This window comes from Chrysoperla carnea, chromosome 3 (assembly GCF_905475395.1).
Source record: "Chrysoperla carnea chromosome 3, inChrCarn1.1, whole genome shotgun sequence".
Taxonomy (NCBI): Eukaryota; Metazoa; Arthropoda; class Insecta; order Neuroptera; family Chrysopidae; genus Chrysoperla; species Chrysoperla carnea.
The window spans coordinates 87,923,414-87,945,348 of NC_058339.1; the positions used below are offsets into that span (position 1 = coordinate 87,923,414).

General features: G+C 30.1%; 1 protein-coding gene across 8 annotated transcripts in view; it reads right to left on the reverse strand.

Annotated features, from left to right (window-relative positions):
• Positions 1 to 2,438: 2,438 nt before the first annotated feature.
• LOC123294688 (protein phosphatase 1 regulatory subunit 12A) overlaps positions 2,439 to 21,935 on the reverse strand; it is a 40,353-nt gene continuing 20,856 nt past the window's right edge. For 3 of the 8 annotated variants that reach the window (XM_044875801.1, XM_044875805.1, XM_044875808.1), the window contains 11 exons: positions 20,603 to 20,779; positions 19,933 to 20,097; positions 19,227 to 19,395; positions 17,930 to 18,154; positions 16,857 to 17,073; positions 16,684 to 16,793; positions 16,087 to 16,158; positions 6,622 to 6,837; positions 6,222 to 6,308; positions 5,037 to 5,135; positions 2,439 to 2,590 (listed from right to left, as the gene is read on the reverse strand). In XM_044875801.1, the coding sequence (XP_044731736.1) occupies positions 5,037 to 5,135; positions 6,222 to 6,308; positions 6,622 to 6,837; positions 16,087 to 16,158; positions 16,684 to 16,793; positions 16,857 to 17,073; positions 17,930 to 18,154; positions 19,227 to 19,395; positions 19,933 to 20,097; positions 20,603 to 20,779 (1,537 nt within the window). In that variant the 3' untranslated portion in view covers positions 2,439 to 2,590. The remainder of the gene's footprint in view (positions 2,591 to 5,036; positions 5,136 to 6,221; positions 6,309 to 6,621; positions 6,838 to 16,086; positions 16,159 to 16,683; positions 16,794 to 16,856; positions 17,074 to 17,929; positions 18,155 to 19,226; positions 19,396 to 19,932; positions 20,098 to 20,602; positions 20,780 to 21,935) is intronic. The other 5 variants (XM_044875804.1, XM_044875802.1, XM_044875807.1 and 2 more) reach the window with 5 other exon arrangements.

Genomic DNA, 21,935 nt, shown 5'->3' on the forward strand with positions numbered 1-21,935 from the left:
CCCGGATTTTTCTACAATCTAAAGAGAATAGTGTTTGTTAAATTATAGACTCTTCTTATATTTTGTTATTTTTTTCAGAATTTCCTGATATTTCCAAACTTTCCAGAAATGTCTATAAAAACCTCTCTAGAAAATTGCATCTCATAAATTATAATTTCCTGGAATATACGCAAAAACGATGAGAATTTAGAAGCAACTTCAATTCCTTCATTAAAAAACACCTCTCATTCTTAAATGTGGAATCACTGGAAAACCTCGCAAGAGAGAAAAGTTATTCTGATGTGAGTAACTGGACACTAAGGAGTCTAGAACAATGAAATAGTCAACGAAATTGCTCTTAAAAATAACTTATTAGTAAAAGCAAAGCATGAACCTTCTATTTACTCATTTGCTTTTTGATGACTTATCTTTGATAGAATATTCTTACAAATTCAGAATGAGATTCTTATTCTTCGGTTCGATCGAAATATGATAACATCAGCTAAAAAAATTAAAATGGATGCCTAGCCTGACAAATGTGATTGGGGATTTAATAAATCAAGAGTATAAAAAGGTCTGGAAAAATTAGCAGACTTTAACTCTCCCATATACTAGTGCTACTAAATATTGTCTAAAAACATCCTAAGACATTGATATTTTTAAATGATAAGAAAAGGAACCTTCAAATCAGAAAAATTGCAAGAATTTAGGACTCGTTCAAATCAATATCTGATTATGGATATCTTGATTCTCCCATCTTATTTTGTTTTAATTTGATCGAGTCCCATTTTAAATTTCAAAACAGTTATCAATATGAAAAATTAAAAAATACAAGTAAAAATTTTTAAAAGAAAAAAGTGCACAAAAAAATTGATAGCTGTTATGAAAAAACATATGTATTTTTTTTAAATAAAAAAAATCCAGTCATAGGTTCAAAAAAACGAAAATTGAAAACACACTAAAATATCTAGGAATAACAATTTTTTAGACGTCTCTTTTAAAATTTCATCTACGTCAAGCAAAGAAAAACTAGAAGAAAATCTTAAAACCAAATATATACATTAAAATTTTTGAAATATTGTTTTTGACCAATTTTGACTAAGAAGTTAAAAGTCCTACGCATAATTCTTCAGTCAGTGGTTATAATGATTTTGTATTTACAAGAATTGAATCCCATTCTATAACCTCTGATTAATATTAATCATGGATTCACTTTTCTAACTTATTTCTAAATTAGAAAATTTAACTAATTATTAAAATTCATCCAAGATAGTGAAATTGGGGGGAGGAGGTCTACTTTGATTAATAAAATTTTAGTTTATTTTTTGCAAAATTATTCGTTGTGTAGTATTTGTTAAATAGTTTAAAATTGTTTTATTTTTTGATTATGGATGATCACAGCCTTTGAAATGAACGACATTTTGATATTTAGAAAATTTGTTGTAGAAGGTTTTGGTTAATTTATTTACAAATATTTTTAGCAAATATTAGCTGGAATTATTTAAAAGGAAACAAGATTTTTTAATAATTATATACAATATACAAAAATTTATGAATAAGTTTAACTGTATTTTTATTCGATTTTGTGATGTGAGGTAAATTTTTATTTGGTAAAACATGTTAAATTCAACGTATAACGATCATTCCTCTACCATTCATGGTAGATAAATTAAACCGAAATTTCCAGAAATTCCGATATATAAATGGCGATAACGATTTAAAAAAATTAAATGCAAGGTGAAGATCGACCTTATACCGTTTCTTGACTATAAGACTGCTTCCCTTTCAAAATAATTTCATTTTATTCGTTAATTATAACGTAGCTACATAATATTTTTGTTTTTAAAAATTTAAGATGATTACACAAGATGGCTAATCGTTATCATTAAAAAAACAGTCTTCGCCTTCTTCGAAGAAATTCGTTTTTGGTGTCGAGTGATATGAGAATTTATAAATCTTTCTTTTCATCGAAAAAAAGTGAGCTAGATATATTCATTTGGATAGTTTTACCAATCAGATTAAACTGTGGTCGAAATTGGTCAAAAAACAATAAAAAATACAAGAAAATTTTTACTTATAGATTTTCTTTACTCATGTACACGTACAATAATTTATTTTTCATTTTAAGTTTTCATATACAATATATATTTAAATTAGGATCAAGAAACGAAAACACACATTCGAGTAAAAAAAACAACCCGTGGTTTTTTAAATGACAACCGCTCCTGTGACTATTTTCACATGATCTTGATTATTTTTTTGGCATTTCGTAATTTGGTCCTAATTTTTCAAAATAAATAAAACTTAGATAAATTGATTTTCTTTTTCAGCAAATTTCTTGAAATTTATATATATAACTCAATTGTTCTTGAAACTTTAATAATTTGTTGAAAAATCGTTGATATTTGGAGAAAGGGGGAGGATGGTTAATTAATAATAAATGATTAATGAGAAATTAATTAATAAATAAAAATTATCAAGATGTATTATTTTTACTACAAGCTAATGCCCTGCTAAGTATATACTATTTGGATAATTTACTTATCACTCGTATTAGTGCGCCATTTTCATCCTTTAACTTCTGATTTTCAACTTTCAATGTTTCAAGTTGCTGAAATTATAAAAAAAAATTTTATTAAAAAAAAAATTGTACTGAAAATTATTTATAAGTTTTTAGAAAATTACAAAAAGCAATAAAATATTTAGAATGATTCTAAGAGCAATCGACAAATTTTGAATTAAAATCGAAGTTTTGAATTTTTTCGTTTTGGAACATCTTTGAAATGATTTTTGGGAGGAATATATTTCATCAACTTTTGTTCGAAATTGGTTAGGTAATATATATTTATCTGAAGCCCTCCGGTTACAACGATTCGTAGTCATTACAAACGAGGGGAGGGGAGGAGCGTTTATACATTGTATTTTTTAGATTCATTCTAAATATGAATTAATGAATTATTAATTAATTTTAGATGAGATTGCTTTGCCGATCTCGAAAGCAGCTGAAAATATAATTATTAAAAATGGGGGTGGTATATGGATTTGATGGTTCAGCGCTGCATCTAAATTATATACTAAAGCCCTTAAAAATTAAGTTAAAATATTTGTTTTCGAAAGCACTGAACGATGAAATTTTTTTCAATTCTACCAAAAAAATATAATATATATTCAAATTGATAATGAAATTATCGAACTTCAACTGAAATTCAAGTTCAAATGTTCAGAAGAAGTTGTATTTTATGGCTGATTTTATCAACTACTTAAAAAAATTTACAGAGAACATGCAAAGAATTTAAATTTTGGTATAAAACAAACAAAAAATTGTGGGAATGCGTTTTAAAAATTTACAAGGTACAAAACAAAATTAAGTTTAATCAAAAAGGGGTCCTCATAATCGTTCTTTTGTCATCAGTTTAGCCATGTGTATATGGGTAGATGCATTAATTTTCGACAAAATTGTGCGGGGATGGAACACAAGATTCATCCAAATGAGGCCGCTAGGTAATTTTTGAATTTTCAAAAAAGTCGAAAGTTTATATCTCAGCGTCTATATAACTTAGACACTTGTTTGAGGCGACATTCGTCTTTGAAAACCCCCTACTTTTAAGAAAAAATTCATTGGTTTACACTTAAGTCCGATTTCACAGCAAGCTGCTAACGAAACCACTATTTCAGAGAAATTTTGTCTATTTTTAAAATCTGTCATATCTACATTTATCGAAGTAGAGGGTTAATCAGTAGCTGATATTTTTTTGATCAGGTATACATTCGAGGTTTTATCTAAACCTCCTCCATTCGATTTTTTTTTTAAATCATTTATTTTTAATTTTTAAATTTCGTAAAAAATTTTAATTTAAGTTTAGAAATAGACAAATAAAAAAAACACAATTAGGAAACAGAAAACTGTTATTGAATTTGGAAAAGTAAAGAAAACATTGAAAAATTATACAGCAGTTCTCTGCTTTTAGGAACGATATATTTGGTTAAAATAAACAACTTTATAAACGTATGTACAGAAAACCTTTTGTTGGAAGCCTAAAATCAGTTCTAAATAGGATAGGCCAGTAAGCGGGTACTTTTTTTTGCAGACATTTTTTTCTTGTAGGAATATGTTCAGGAGTATTCCCCGAATGTAAACCCAAGCTGGCGGGACGGGAAGTCGTGAGCGACGGTCGTCATCTTAAAAAAACGTTTTAACAAATATCTCGTAAACCATTATCGTACGACAAAAATAGAAGGGATTATTTTTGTACATAATAACATTTTTTATAACTTTTATTTGAACTTTATTTGAAATTATGCAGTCAATTGCATTATGAACCCACTTTTTTGCTCTGGCTATTGGGGTAAGGAAAGTTGAATTTTATTCCAGAGTACTTAAAATATCAACACTTATAAATAACGATTAATGTAATTTTTTGGTCTGGTATCATTGGGTCGTTCGACAAGTTACACATAGATTGTGACTGTAAAGCGTGAAAAGTTTTCTTTCACTTCGAAATAGCAAGCCAAACTTTATTTGCAAAGAAAAAATAGGTGTTCTTAAATTTTATCTTAAAAAATGTTGATGTCATTTTGAATGTCTACGAAAATATTTCTGCACATTGATTTATAAATAAAATTTGTTTATTTTAACAAAATCGATCACCCCTGAAAGTTAGGAATCGTTATATTTAGACACGCTGTAGAAAAAAAACACTAAGAAAACAATCAAGCAACATTTAGCTAAAAAAAAATACATTTAACGATATCACAGATTCATAAAGATCAAATAAATATGAAACAAAATGATTTTAAAATTTCGAAGCCGATACCGAAAGATGAGCCCAAAATGTAGAAGCTAACGTCTATCACACAGACTGGCCATAATGGACACATAATACGTCCAATACGTAGTAATGGGTGTATCGAATTGGTAACAGCTCAAGAATTTTGAAAACTTTATGAATCTGTTTATTATAAAATTTTAATTTTGTTTGGTTTTGAGTTATTTTGAGTTTTTGTTTAGCAAACCAAATGATCAGACTCAGACATGCCGCGCTCATATTTTGGTTTACCTATTTACCGGTTGTATTCGTCAATTTGCTGACAACTCGTGTCAATGCACGATTCTCGGCACGAAGCCGTTCATTTTCAGCTTTGAGCTTTTGTAATTGCTAAAACAATAATTATTACTAAATTTATTCTCAAACAACAAATTATTGGAAAAAAATCAAAATCAAATCATTCATTCTCTATAGGCGGAAATACAGGCGCAAAGATTATGATAGTTGGACTGTTTAAATGGTCAAATGAACATCTTAAATGACAAAATAATCCTTTTTTGGATATTATATTAATTATCATTCACTTAATATTTATAGTTAATCAATTATTTGAATATTATTATTGTAATTTAAAAAATTGCAAAATCTGTCCCGAATTTCACTGTGGCAAATGATTACAGGATTTTCAATAAATTCAATCCATCTCGATTTTAAGGTATTTCCAACATGAAAGCACTTGTCGACAGATTTGGCCTATTATTTTTCACAGGCTAAGAATAATGTTAGCTGTGAGATCCCGAAGTTACAGAATTTCGAGAATCAAAGCATGTAAAATTCACTGATCCCTTAGGTATTTTTTACGATATTAAAAAAATTTTCTCGAAAGAATTGGAAAAAAAGTGGGAGAGTTAAAAGCATCCAGTTTTACAAATATTTATGTTGAGACCTATCAACCCACAAATTAACAACATCATTTGACCACCAAAAGACATGCCTCTTATTTTGTGTCGCCTTAAAAAATTATCCAAAATAAAAAAAATAGCTCATTAAAATATTATTTGCAAAAAAAATTCATTTGAGCATATACTAAGGAGTCTGCGATATACTCCTCTAGGAAGAAAATAGCGAACATTGGATAACATCAAATTTCCATAAAAATGAAACACAATGCATATAGAAAAATGTTCATGAAAATATAACATATAAAAAATGCAATATTCTGTGTACAGTGTCTTCAAAGCCTTCTATTTGTTTTAACTTGAGAAAGTTTGAAGAACCCTGTACACCAAAAAAAAAAAAAAAAAAATACGTACTCTAAAAAAAAAAAAAAAAATTAGTACGTTAAAAAAAATTGACTCCTCTTAAACAAAAATTAAGCAAATTCTAAACTAAATAAAAAAAAGCAATAATTTGGCTACTTTTTCAAAAAAAAATATTGCCCACCCGTTTTTTTTTAAAAAGCATAATCAATCTTACCTTTAATTCCTCCTCCATTTCAGATAATTTTCTTTCCATGGCCCGTCTTTCACGTTTTTCTAATTCAGATAGTGAATTTTTACTTGTCTGAAATACAAATATGTCAAATGTGAACACATGCGCATATCCACAGGTGTGTACCATTCACTACAACTGCAAGGTAGCTAGAAGGGGGAAAGGATATTGTAATCCCATTCTGTCCCCTTAGATCAATTATATATACAAACTGGTAAACCTCGTACTATCACAGATTTAGGTAAGTCCTTTATTGTTTCATTTATAAGAATGATAAAAAGAATAATCGAAATCCGTGTAGTCGAGTTTCGAAATAAAAAAGGATGACTATTATAGGTACTTGCTACAATTTAAAACTATACAAAATGCCTTGTGTTTTACTTACAACAGTACTAATTTTTTCCAAAGTTAATTTCGTATCACGCAGCTCTTCATCTTGTTTACGTAATTTATCACGTAGTCTATCGTTATCAGCTTGTGCTTGCTCCCATAATTTTTTGTAATCAACTTCACCATTTTCATTACGTGTGGGAATTAATTCACCTCGTGATGCACTTAAACGTGATTCTTTATTATTATTACCCTGTTGTTCTGAACCACTCTGTAAAAACGAAAAAAACTTAAATTAGTTATATTTATTACTTAAAACATTAGCGATTTTATTCTTATTCTTCGATGTTTATAAAAAGTTTTATTTTAGGTATGGAACCCTATGAAACAAAAAACAAAAAGTGTAACGTATGATAAATTCTTACACAATTCCACGAGATACCATGAAAATCAATCATACAATTTTTTTAGAAATGGCTCTTTTGAAATAATCTTTAAATGAAGGAATTTTTCAGACCATTGCTTTAACTAATTGATCTACTAGGTGAAAAATAACCCAATAGAATTAATGAATAACTAGCCTCGTAGAATTAATGGTCCAATGGATAATCTAAGCTTGTGACTTCGAGCGCCAAACGCAACTTTATCAAAAATCGAAAATTTCGGACGAAGGGCTACGAAGAATTAGGGTCAAAATTCATTCAGGACGACCGTATATTGCAAAAAATTGCGAAGTTCGAAAAAATGATAAATTTTGCAAGGCTTTATCTCGGAAATTATTGAATCTACTAATATTATAGTAAATTTAGTGTACTTTAAAAAAATCCTTAAAAGGTACTATCAAAAAATAGTCCTTTAAAGTTATAATAGCCAATTTTTGACAAAGTTGTGTTCGGCGCTCGAAGTTAGAAACTTGAATTATTCATTGGACCAACGTCATAAAATAATAAGTCTGCATTAAAAATCAGAACTACCGAATTTGACGCAAACTACTCCGTACTTTTAGGCGACAAGATTACTGGATTATATTGCTACAATAATATTAGCCTCGCGAGAATAGAAAATTATCTATTTTTTTTAATGGATTAACTGCGAAAATGTATTTGCGAAAAAGGGATAGAAACATGTGAGTTTTTATTGGAATAATATTAACTAGCTCGACACTTGCGGAAGTCACAGTTACCGTAACCCGTGGACACCTTGTATCCGTTGGTAAAAACAACCAAATTTCGTAGAAAAGTGGTGAAAAAAATCAAAAGTTCTTAAATTAATATTAGGGGAACATGTATTAAAAATAGTAATTATATGTCTAGAGTATGAGGAGAGTATCTGTAAAAACTAACACGTTTGCCTAATAAACTCATTATTTAAATTTATGATATTTTTTCGTTAAATTATTTGTTTAGCGTGTTTTTTTCCTAAGCAATACATTTTTAAACGTGAGTATATTTTTCGTCAAACCTAGACATAATAATCTTGAAAATGAGGGGTGAATTATAGAATTTGATAAAGGAATAAGGAAGATAAGAGTAGGTCAGAAAAAAACTTGTTAGAGTAATAATATATATAAAATAATATGAGATAATAAGCAAAACCTTACAACATATCCTTGTGATTCTAACGATGTTAAACTAATCGATCGACTTCCACCTAAATCCGATGATTTACTATCAATATTACTACTAGCACGCGATAACGATCGATCACGATTATATTTATCGTGACGTGATTTTGCTCTCGATTGTCGTGTCGAATTTGTTATCGTACTGTCTTTATTGCCGTAATTTGTTGTGTTTGACGGAACAACTGCATATGATGATAATGGTTTCGATAAATTTAATGAATTTAACATAGACGATATCGATGCGGCTTTAGAATTATAACTAGGTGTTAAACCACCGTAATATGAGGAACTATTTGCACTGTTATATGGTGAACTGTAACTATTATAGTTCATATACGGTGAACTATAACCACTGCCATAACTTGGAATGCTAGAACCATACGTGGATGATGGTATTCCCGACGAGTATGACGATGAATATGGATTACTTCCATTCGACGAATATAATCCTGCAATACTTCGAGGACGATTATTGGTTATTAAACCCTGTATACTGTTCCGTCTGTGACGTCGAGGAGGCACTGAAGGATGGTGATTTCCATTTGAGCGAAACGACATTTTTTTTCTAAATTTCTCACACAAAAACAAATTTGCACCAATAATTTTTTTAAAACATATTTGAAATTATGAACGATTTTGAAATTGCGCGATTAAATTTTTTTTTGTTCGTTGATTCGAACTGAGAAATAAATAAACTACTGAAAATAAATTTTCAGTGAATTAATAATATTGAAGTGAACGTTTTACGCTTAGCTTGCTTGTGGTGTGTTTTTTTTGGAATATAAAAATGTATATATATTTATATTTTTTTATGTTCTTTGTCTATTGTATATGTTCTATACGTAATACGAACAAAGAACACACCATGCAATAAATATACTGTGTGATTTATAGTCGTAGGCAGTCATTAAGATTAGTCGTACGAAAAAGATGGATCTCGGTAATTGTTCTTCTCGGAAATTTTTGTGGACGGTTGTTATTTAGAATAAATTGTATATTTCTTTCCTTTTTAAACTTAGGTAGGGATATGGCGCGCTTTGCGTTGGCGATCGGTTGCGTTAAGTAACGCTGAAACTACATGAAAATGATTTGAACACATTTTTGAAGTTAATTACTCAGTCTATCTAACCTTAAAGGTAGTACAGAACTGCCGTGCGTCCTTAAACGAGTTAGCGGAACAAATGAATGTAAACCTGGTATGGGTACCGAAACACAGAGACATTCCAGGAAATTGTGAAGCCGACGAGCTTGCTAGAAATGGCACAATGCTGTCGGAAACAAGCATCAATAAGCATCTAGGAGTTACGTTCGTGGCCTACAAGCTGCTCCTTAAAGAGGATATCTTAAAGAGGGAAAATGTTAGATGGAAGGAGGAACGTACTTGTGGTACTACAAGACAGATATGGCCTGAGTGCAATCGTAATAGTTGATTTAAAGGTAGTAAGTAAGTACAGAATGAAATGAGTTTTAGTAAATGTTAACGAATCATCTTGTAAATAGATTAAAAAGGTATATAACGTAACGTAACGCTATTAGAATCATAATATTCTCACGTAAACGTAAAAAAGCTCAAACACATGTTCATGTAGTAAAGAATAATATCATTTCTAAAAATATTCTTTTAATATTTACATGTGGTGTGTGGTACTGGTATGGCATTCAAACAAATTATTAATCTATTCTTTACAGCATCAACTCACTATCTATACCAACATATTATTACTGGTAAAGGGCCAGTCGTTAATATTTGATAGACATTTCAGAATAGCTGTAAATTGGAAACCCTATCATAAAAGTGCTAGCTAAAACATTTTTAAAAAAACGAAAATTTTCAGTCAAGTACTTCTCTTTTAAGGTTTCTGGAAAATTTTTTAAAAGGGGATAATCCTGATGTCGAATATGCCATATTACCCATAAAAATATTAAACTAGACCTGATACAATGACAAATTTAACATTGGTCTTATGGGAAAACGGTAAATGAATGATATGTTTTTATAGATTTCTTCAAAACTACTCGGTGGAAGTTAAAAAAAAAAAAACTGATTTATATTAAAGTTAAAATCTTAATAAATTATTGAAAACAAAAAAAACCGTTGTACCCGACTAATTAAGGATGTATGAACACGGCAGTGGAGACACAAATTTAAAAACTACATATTTTCAATTTTGATGTTGAATTATGAGACGAAAAGTAAAAATAAAATTTTTCGATATCTGGAGTAATTTTCAAAAAATCTAAAATTTTGTTTAATTATTTAGCCTTCAATATTTGGAAAACCAAGGTAGATATCTAAAAAAATTTTTTTGTTATTTTTCGTCTACATTCATAAAGTTATAACAAAATTCATCATCAAAGTTGAAAATACGGTACAAATAATTTCAACTCTAAGTCTAAAATTGCCTTGACGCTCGTACTACCTTAACATATCAAAAATCCAGGTTTTTATTTATACATTGCCTTAATGTGCCATGTATCCTAAAATTACCTATTTAAATATCGCCCTCAATAGTTTGCCGCACAATTAAAGGGGAAAAAATTGTTATAGTTGGAGAGCTGGTCATATGATTTACTGATGGTCATGGTTACGGTCTGCTGAGTTTTAAATATGATAGTAGATAATGCCCTAAGTCACCCTGTGAGGGTCCGAGAATTTCTATGTTGCATATTCCACCCCAGAGGAGGGTTTGAAAAACTGTCACTAAGTGGTGGTGCTGGAAACTATCTGATTGTTCGAAAAAACCAGTGACAGTTTTTCAAAGCCCCCGAATATTCCACGTAGATATTCGCGGATCTTAACAGGGCGACTTTGAGCATTACCTACTATAATATTTAAGGATCAGACCGTATCCATGTATCCTATTAGATACAACTTTGATAACAAGAGCCTCTCAAATATCCAGCCATTCAGAAATGATCGTCAAATACGATGGCGAATCCTAGTCCTATCATGCATGTTCTGTTTCTCATCTGTTTTTAAAGGTGTTTTGGTACGTATGCTATGGAATGCCTGTTCTAATAAGTTCAAATAGTATGTGTTATTTTTTTGAACAGCTACAGCAAGGTAACGCACAGCACACAATAGACAAGAACGCATAATAATTAGCGATCATATGGTGTAACGCTTCTAATATTACTACGCTGTGCTGTGCTGTGTCACTAATCACAAATCATTACTCACTACTTATTGTTTGTTCTAAATTTGAATTTAGATGATAGCCAGGCTGCACTCGTGTTTATCACAAGTCACATAGGCTGAAAAGTGATTGTTTATATTATAGGCAATGGCGACGTATAGCGTAGGCGACGTGGGCCGCCGCCTACGGCCTCGCAGTCAGAAGGGTCGGGTCGCATCTTGAAGAATCCGAAGAAGTAAATCTATTCGTCATCATAGTATACTATAAATTATATATTACTCTGTGACATTTATATTTCATTCCACTGTCAATAGGGGATAGGACTAAATTTTGTTTATCACTTTAGATGAAGAATTTTCTTTTAACGAATAGAAAAGTGAAGTTGGTTTTAAAAATTTTTTACTAGTATGGGATATAGGATTAATATATATTAATTAGGAAAATTCCTAATTAAACAAAGAGAAAGATACTCACTAGTGACGTCATACGTGGGTATCGCTATAGAGATTACATATAAAACTTTGTTTTGGTAAAAGGAGATGGGCAATATTTGAATGCAATCTTTAATTGCTTATAACTTTTTTTTAATCAATTTTAATTTCGCTTTTATATTTTGTTATGGTATCAAGTCTAGTTTGACACATTTTTATGGGTAATATTACCAATTCGACATTCATACATCAATAGGATTACTCCCTATTCATAGACAATTGAATGAAATGAATTGTCAACTATATTGTAATTCTAGTCTACTTCAATAGATGCCACCACTAACACTGCAGGTGGAAATCTGTGTATGTAAAAAAGGCAAAAACATTCGTCTTCGACTTTTTGTGGAAGGTTTTAATCTCTAGTTCTGTTAAATGTCAAGTTTCGTATTAGTCTCAAAACTGGGAATTCTTCATATTTTGCTAAAATTGGTACCAATTAGCAAAAAATCATGAAAGTATCATCAAAAACATAAAAAAACTGGGAAAATTTAAAACATTCTTCAAAACGCCACCATTTTGTAGAACTGTTTGACATTATTTCTAATACTTTTTATTTTATTTTATATTTAAAAAAAATAATAATCATCTCAATGTATCACGCCGAAGAACTGTACAAATTTTCATTTATCTAGGTCTAGAACTTACACTTTCCAATAAAATCCATGTGAAGTTCATATTCATTCGAAAAAAAAAGAAATGTCTATTGTTTGTCTAAAGTTTTGACTTATTAATTTGATGTCAAATAATTAAAATAAAACTTTCCATTTAAAAAAATGATAATTTGTAAAATTTGTGGCACGTGGTGATAACAGATGAAGGTAAAATAATTAAAATATAAATTGGCATCAAGTCAATAAAAAAATTTCATACAAAATAAATCTATTTTTAATGGAAAACACGAAAAAAAACTAAACTAATGAAACACCTGAACCTAACTTTAAATCATGTTTACTAATATTTATTGTTTTAAATACAGTCAAACCTATTTCATTTTGGATTATTTGAAGCTACATCTGACTGAACTGTTCGATCTGAGTAACTAAATAAATTTTTAAAAATTCAATTTTTCGGGTACGGAACCCTGAATTCGCACTTGAATGCACATATCTAAGAATAATCTCCATTCAATTACCTTTCGAATGAAACAAAAAGAATCAAAATTGGTCCATTCGATCAGGCGCTACAGACAGACAGGCGGGCAGACAGAAACATACACATAGATCCATCACTAAGGATTATTTCTACTTCTCGAGGGGGATTTGCTAGTTTAAAAACTTAAGGTGTGAACACGATACTTATAAAAGTATTTTCTAGCTTACAAATAATGAGGTTTCTCTGTATGAAATTACAACACTAAACCTAAAATTATTACTAATTATTTATTTTTAACGTTTTTTTTTTGTCATTCTCTCGTGAGTAGTTCCGATCCATATCTTAAATATAATGAATGCTTTGTTGAGTCAATCAGTTCTAAAAAAAAAATTCGAAGAGAATCCAAAAAAAAAAATAATTTCAAAATTTTTATTATGTTCTACTTTTTTTTTTTTGCCGTTGCAACAAAACAAATTTAATTAATAGTTGTGATTGGCTGGTGTTGTGCATAGTATATGTATGAAGGAGGTGCACTCAGCCTCTGAAATTGAGGAGCTGATAAATGAAATTATCTGCGGAAAGGTGGTAAAACACATATATGGTATCACAATGGGCTCTATAGCCTAAGTGTGTCCTTCGTTGACAGCCAATATAACCTAACCTAGTTGCTTCTAATTCCTGTTCTCTCTACTTTTAAATAAATTATAAATCACGAAAATTAGGTTCCTACTATTTTATAGTTATTGATGAGTACACTAGGCGAATACTGGGAAATCCAACCCAATTTTGATTTGGTGTAGATACTGGAACTATTTTTTGAGAGCGCCTTTAGACTAAATAATGGAAAATATCTTAGATTGACCTTGGACCTATTAAGCCAAAACATTTATTTTATATTTTTATGTTGATGAAAATTCATAATTGTATAAATTTAGATTTGAATAATTTTAATAATAGATCTAAATTAATGTTTTTAGAAAAGTAAAAAAAAAAAGTTCACTTCAACGAATTTATTATTTATTTCTATAAATAAAACTAATATTTAAGTAGTGGATTTGAAGAAAGGTCATACATTCAATAAATTAACGCTTTTAATAAAATTATATATCAAAATTATTTAGAATAAAATATAGGCAGGATTGGATTAATCATGTCGGAGCCTCTAGGCAATGCACTTTGAATATCGTTGTTGAAGATCATCAGCTCTTTTCAAGTTGACGAAGGCATGTGAGTAAAATGAGACGCGAGTGTTTTATTTTTTAAAATACATCCGAATATAAAATTAATTTTTATGATGGAGTGAATTCGGTTACTTCGTTTTTATCCATGCGGCGGCAGTGTGATCAATTTACCGCCCCATTAACTTTTTTTCAAACTGCCGCTTCCTGGATTCAAACCCGCAACCTCCCAGAGAGACTCTTTGAGTCAACTTTTGTACTATCAAAATAAAGGTTTGTATAAGTATTCAGCATATTCCGTTAGATTTCGATATGAAACCCTAAAAATAAACCCTTGGTTGGAATATACAAGTAAACGAAATTCTGATATATAACTCCATCCATTTTTTAAGTAATACTCTGTACATTTATATTTTTTTAATCGTTTTTGAATGAAAACTGCGCAAATAATTATTTTCTAAATAGAAAATTTAGAAACGTACATTTTTTGAATTGATTACAGTCACACGTTCAGTGGCTTACTTTTAATAATATATTTATATGTTTATGTTATTATTATTCATTCTATAAATATATTTATATAAATATAAAAGAGGCACGTATTCAGTCACAAATTTTATTCATTCAAACAGCTTTTATTTTACGCACAAGTTTCTTGTGTAAATTTTATGCGATTTAGCACCCGGCAGATCTTATTAAATTTTTGGCGTTAATGTAAGTAATTGCAACAGTAATTCAAAATTTTATAAAATGGTGTTCAAATTTCTCAATAGCCACGAAGTCAAGAAATTCTAATAAATTTTTTAATTAGTTCTTTTAGTTTAGTGTTGCAAAAATGTACAAAAATTTATATTAAAGGTTATACAAACTGTTGGGCCGGGTAAAAACTCGACGGACACTTGAAATATATAGCTGGCAGATAAAAAACTAAGGGTGATTATAATCAAAGAAAATATTTTTTTGGTCTACAGAACCCTTTTTTTTTATTTCTTAGCCACCCGACTTGCTCTAAATTTCCGTATGGAGAATTCACCCCTGTTTACATTTTAACAGAAATAAAAACTAGGATGGGCCAAATTTAAAAATAAGTTTCAAATCCATATCTGTAAGAATGATGGATTAATTAATAGATGTTCCATTTAAAATAGTAATTGTAACTTGTAAGGCTCCGAACATGACAAGGTCATTAATAAATTTTATTTTAAGAAAATGCACCTAATTTTTATCTTATAATTAGTTCAAGACATCATACATTACATGAACCCCCATCCCATATCTATATAATACATAAAACTTCAATACAAGGTGCCACAAAAATCACACACACATTTAAAATTAGAATAAGAATCTACAATTTTCCATTACTGTGACATAAATCATGTCACCTTCGCCTGCCCACTCCTTAATCAACATAGACTAATGCTCCTAAGCTCCCTAGCTCGTATGGGTGGTTTTAGTCCTTAATATACAGGGTGGGCCATTTTAATTTATAATAGCTGAAAAATTTCAGAGTTTGATGGGGGACATCATATTCTGACATCAGATTTGACCTAGTTCTCTGGGTTGCTTTAATAGCTAATTTAGATCCTAAAAGGTAAGAGATAGAATAAGACTTCAAATTAAAAAATTGATCCTCATAAAGAAAATAAAAAATTTGTTTAAAAATTTTTTTCGAAAAACGTTAGCTTTCGGAACAAATACGACTTTAAAAAATGTCATGATTGCATTTAATCGAAAGAAAATGCGCTTATCGATAATTGTAAAGCAATTTTTCCGTATTTAGCGTGTTTTTTTCCGATTAAATGCAATAATGACATATTTTTAAGTCGCATCTTCTCCGAAAATAAGACGATTTTCGAAAAATGGTTTAAACAAAAAATGTTAATTTTTTAATGAGAGATGATCACCTTTTCTACCTGATGCAATAAGGCGTTCGTTACTTCTGAGACACCCTGTATATGTATTACATATTAAATAAAACATAAATAATAAACTTACATCTTGGTGATTCAATTTAATATCGTCACAATCTCCACCAGCATTTGAATCCTGTTTTTCTGGATCTATTTCCTATAAAAAAATTATTTTCATTACATATTGCACGAAATTCCAAACTATATACATGGAATAAAAAGGAAATATACCGAATATAACTTAGTAAAAGGTTTTGAGAAAACTAAGTGAAATCAGTAGAATGTTTTTGGTTTCCTAATAAATAATTCTTATAAAAAGATTAGGGTTATATTACAAAGCCATCTTTTAATACCTGGTAAGTAACCAGGTGATCTAAATTGGAACCACTGAAAAAGCTGTTCACTTACTGTTTTAATTAGTACGCATTTTTATCGCCAGTTGGTGGGATTTATCTGATTTGAATATCTTAACCTTTAAAAATAGTAAGTACAAGTATTAACATCTGGTAGTCCAAATTGTAGCTACTGAAAGTTGGGCCACTTCTTGTTTGAATTACGTACGAATTATTCTCGACATTTGTTTTCCTTCATTTTATTACGGGATAAACTCAGGTATTATGAATTTTTTTTCAGAGTCATCTATTTACGTATAAATGAATTAAAACAGTTCTCAAGTACTTACATCCATATCAACATGAACAACTCCAGTAGATCTTCGTTTTGGCCTTCGTCTTCTTTGGATAACTGCTTGCGTGGCTTGTGCATTGCGAACATCATTTTCTTTATCTTGTTCTATAAATCACAAAAATCATATTTAAGATTCAATTCATTTCAAAAAAAAAAAAAGTAACCAACCTTTATCTTCAACTGGTTTCGAATTTCGACGTAACGGTAATGTGACTACCGTGTCAGCGGGAGGTGATGGAGGAACAGTTGTTTCAACAGGTGCGGATGATGGCCGTGTAGTGATTTGTCCACTGGGTGTCGTTGTAGCAGCCCGGCGTATAAATACTGTGGGTGTTCCTCCAGCTGTCGTTGCATTATTTGTAGCGGTTGCATCTTCTAATTTGAACTAAATAATAAAAATCTAAAATTAGAAGTATTAGGTGACGTTAAATGGTTAATAATAGAAAAAACATTAAATGGATTTTATGTAGGGAGTTAAATAGTGCGATCATCGGGAAAATTAAACATGAGTGTCCATTTTCAGTTCTAATTTAAAAAATTCAAAGCGTGCTTCTCTATATCGTCTAGGGTCAGGCTTTCGTTCTTTCACAGACATCTTTGGCACTCTATTGGTAGCCAAAGCCCCCACCCCCTTACGGAATTTTCAGCCTTCCTGAAAAGACTCACTAAAGCTACGCTTGACCTCAGGCATATTATATTGAAAAATTATCAAAATTATAAGTTACAATTAACGAAGAATTATCTTGTCAATAGTATTCGGTTTGAAAAACGGGAGGCACTTCTGCTTAGAATTTTATTTTCTCAATCACCAATTATTCGAATGTGAACATTTCGAGATACCTCATATAAATAGATGTTTGATCGATCGGTTTGTTAAAATATGATTGAATACTTTAGAGTTTAGAATACTAATTTATTGTAAATATAGAACTATTCAAATAAACTTTCGAATCTTACTTTCAGAAAAAAATCATATAGACGCTCATGTTTATAAATTATTTCATGCAAACAACAATAAAACTACAGCAACAAAAGAGAATCGACAACAGCCAGCAATAAAAGTGAGTGCTATCTACGGTAAGCAGGAAAAACAACTAAAAGAAACTGATTCAACTGAAAAAAAAGTGAACAACTACTATAGACATGCGTATTTGTTGGAGGAAGACACCCATAGAAGACTTGAACACACATGGAAAACAACAATAAAACAGAGAAACAGTTGAAGATGGTGTCGTCACTACCTTGCTTCCATTATCGACTCTTAAACGCCATGATGGCCGTCGTTCGTGTAACGAATTATTTTGTATATTTTGTTGATCGCTATCTTCATTAGTTCTTGTGACAGGTGTGACCACCGTGGGTGCACCTGTCGTTATTGTCGCTGTTACACTGGGTGTGTTATTGCCATTTGTAGATGTGGTGTCTCCATTTGATGTTGATGTTACTACCACGGTTGTTGTTACATCCTGTACATTAATGAAAGATGTCTATGGATATTGGAGAGTTATAAATGAGCCTATACTAACTTTTTTCTTGGAAACTATCAATCAATAAGAGCTTTTTGAAGAATTGATTATTGAGATTATTAAAAAAGCTCTCCTGGCGCGAATAGAAACAGTTAGAAAACTGAATTTTAAGCCTCCCTGAAAATATTTGAGCTTTCGACAACAAATGGCGATTAATGTACTTGGCATATTGGAACTCATAAAATAAATATTAAATTATTGAAAATAGAAAAAAAACATTGTATCTGACTAATTAAGGATATATGAGCACGGTAGTGGGGTCAATTTTGATGGTGAATTATTTTATAACTTGACAATATAAGACGAAAAGTAAGAATAAAATACTTCGATATCTGGAGTAATTTTCAAAAAAATCGTATTTTTTAAATTTTGTCTAATTATTTAGCTTTCAATATTGCGAAAACCAAGGCAGACATCGAAAAATTTTATTCTTATTTTTCGTCTACTTTCATGAAGTTAACAAAATTCATCATTGAAGTTGAAAATAAGGTACAAATAATTTCAACCCTAAATCTAAAATTGCCTTGTGCTCGTACTACCTTAAATGTTATCAAAAATTCAGTTATTTTAATTTGAAATCTCAAAGTCAAATAATTTTTTGGTAGGTTATTTGGACCATGTTGTCCATCAATAAAGCTCACTTTAAAATTTCATACAAATTAATTCGATAGTTTTCAAGAATAAATTCAGAAGGCGTGCAAATTTTTCGAATAAAGGGGAAGTTAGTTAAAATATATTAGAAAACAAATGAATGCTTTATCCGAAAAAAATAAGATTCTTTCTCTATCTAAGGCTGAAAATAAACATAATATCGAAAAGGCATGCTTGATTGTTAGCCTAAATAGGCTGCTTATATACAGCATGCTCTTCGTGCGTTGTAACTTTCAGTTAAGTGAGTTTAAACTTGAGTGCTAATTAACTAAATTTTTCGATATTTACAACTAGCAAATATTCGCTAGAATGTGTATTTCCGGCCTTACAGACATTAAGAACAAATGAAATATGAACAAACCTGATCAGTTGCATTTTTTGGTTGGTTTTTCTGTTTCACTAATTGTTCAGCAGATTTAATTTCATCAAGCGTAACACCTTGAGTAGATCGACGTGTTTCTCGAACACGTTTTGCATGTGCTTTCCGTTGCGTTTCACTTTCTTCATCTCGTACCGGCGGCACGAATGATCTAAACAATTCATTAATTACATTTTTAAGGCATATCAAAATAAAATTTTTTTTATCAAAATCGTCACTCGCATCCAAAAAAAAAAAAACAAACCAATATTTTGTGGATGTTAGTAATAAAAAAAATCCGTTTAAGTATAAAAACATGAATATACAGAGTAGTGCAAAAGTCGCAGACACATTTAAAATAGGTATAACTTTTTTGACTATATTTTAAAGTGCGTGGCTTTCGCGACACTCTGTACAAGCTTCAATTTGTACAACATTTGTTATAATCAAGATGGTCTTAAGAACATTCCTTCCGAATTTTTTTTCCGTAGTTGCCCGTTATTTTCCGATTTATACAAATGAAAATTTAGAAATTTATCGTGGCTTCTAACTAGCCTTAATATGAATTTTTATACCAATCGAAAATAAAACTTTTAACTTTATACGAAAGCGGTAAAAATAAATTGAAACTTGTACTACAATTTTTTTGAATGATTCCCAAATATTTGCCAAACAAACAAAAACACACAACGCTATTGTTTATTTTTACTTGAAGAAATTCTTGAAAATATTTCCTGGACTGAGTAGTTTACTGCCTGTACTAGGCGTTGCCGGTGGTGGCGTTGGCGTGGGTACACTTGGGGTGGGGGGCGTTGCAGGTGTAACAATTGTTGTTACAGGAGAAGCCCCACTAACCGGTGGTTTATGTGTTACACTATTATCAAAAATTAGTTTTCTATAATATTTTTAATCTATTTTGAATATAGTAACTTTTCATCAAAATGTAGGCTCATTCGACAAAAGCATCAAGTTTTTATCAGATGTTAGTTAGGAACTTGTTTAATACAACGAAGAAAATTCTTATTATCAATCGGTATGAAGTTGTTCCAACTTTGTCGCGAGAGCAAATATGGCAACATAGTTTTAAACAATATTTCTTCTTTAATCGCAAAATAGAGATGTAGTTGAGACAACCACATGAGTAAACAGTCGAAGTTATGTTTCTATGAAAGTAATATATTGCCTAACAAATTTCAAATATTGTTGTTTTGAAATGCATCATAGTTTTAAAAAAATTTTCTTTAATTGGTTCGATGAATTATTAATATTATCGCAAAATTATGATCTGTGATTTTCAATAAATTACACACTGGATTTTCTAAATGGTTGAAGATGTAGAAACTTCTAAAAATTATATGGAAAAAAAAAATGGAACTCACCTTCTAACTTGACTGTTTGGCTGTGGACTGGTGGCAATGGGTGAACTCTGTGATGTTCGATTGGGTGATGTGTTGGCAGTGTTAATCGTGGCCGTTGGTGGTGTACTTGGTGTATTTTGTTGAGGTGATGATCCTGATGAAGAGGTAGTTGTTGTATTTGTTAATTGATCTTGCTTTCTGAAATTCAAATCAAGATATTTTCAAAAAAATTCGTTCTTTTTCATTTTAGTTTCTTCTTGGTTCTAGATTTATAATTTTAGACGATAGTCCGAAAATCTAAATATCGAATACACGATCCATTTCTTTTGTATGAGTGAAATCAGGCTCGGATGGATAGAGATTAAAAATTACAATTTATGTTTTTCGCACAAAATAATGCTTCAGCTTCAAAAAACACGCCACGCTAAGATCAAAAATTAAAACACAAAAAAATATACTCCATATTTAGATATTCGATCGATTGTCTCTTGGTCTAATGCTACAAATAAATTTTTCTACAATTTAGCGTTGAAGTTTCCAGTACTTCCTCTTGTTTAATTTTGAGTACTGTTTTATTTTACAGATCTATGAAGTAATTTACCTCTATTTCCCAAGCGCAAAATAAATTAAACCAAAATTTATATTTTATAACCGATACTAATTCGTTGGTGTCTCTACGAATCTTTTTAACGACTGCACATTTTTTAGTTCAAAAGGTGAATATCAGATAAAAAACAGAAGTTTTTGGCTTACTGTATTTTGTATTTCTTAAACAATGATAAACTAATTTCAAAGACCTTAATTTAACTCTTGTTTAATTTCTAGATAATTTCTTTCGATTCACTACTGAACGAAGACCCAGACGTGTTTCATTGATTAACAGAATTTCTAATCTACTTCGATAATTTTCATCCAAGTTTACTTCAGAATATGATTTGAATTTAAATCAATATCTCGCAGATAGTAAATGATTTTTAGCCGTTCAATCTGTTCTAACTACCAAAAATATATCGATTCATGACGCCTGTGTTCGTTACCTACTCCAGCTGTTGGAAATGAGTGAAAATTATTCATTTCTAATTACTATATACATTGTTATTTCGAACTAAACGTGAATGAACATTATCGTAGTAGACTAGAATAGTTTTTCGAAGAAAATCCAACAACTAATACAGCGTTCAAATAGGAGCCTTCGCCAATTTTTTAGGCCAGATATCAGTCTAAATAGTTGAAATCTAGACGATCTAAGTATTTTGTAATCTACGTTAAATAGCTGGAAAAAAAAGAAAAAATGGATTTTTTTAAAGGTTCATTCATGAAAAGTAATAAAATAAATGAAATCATGCAAAAATAA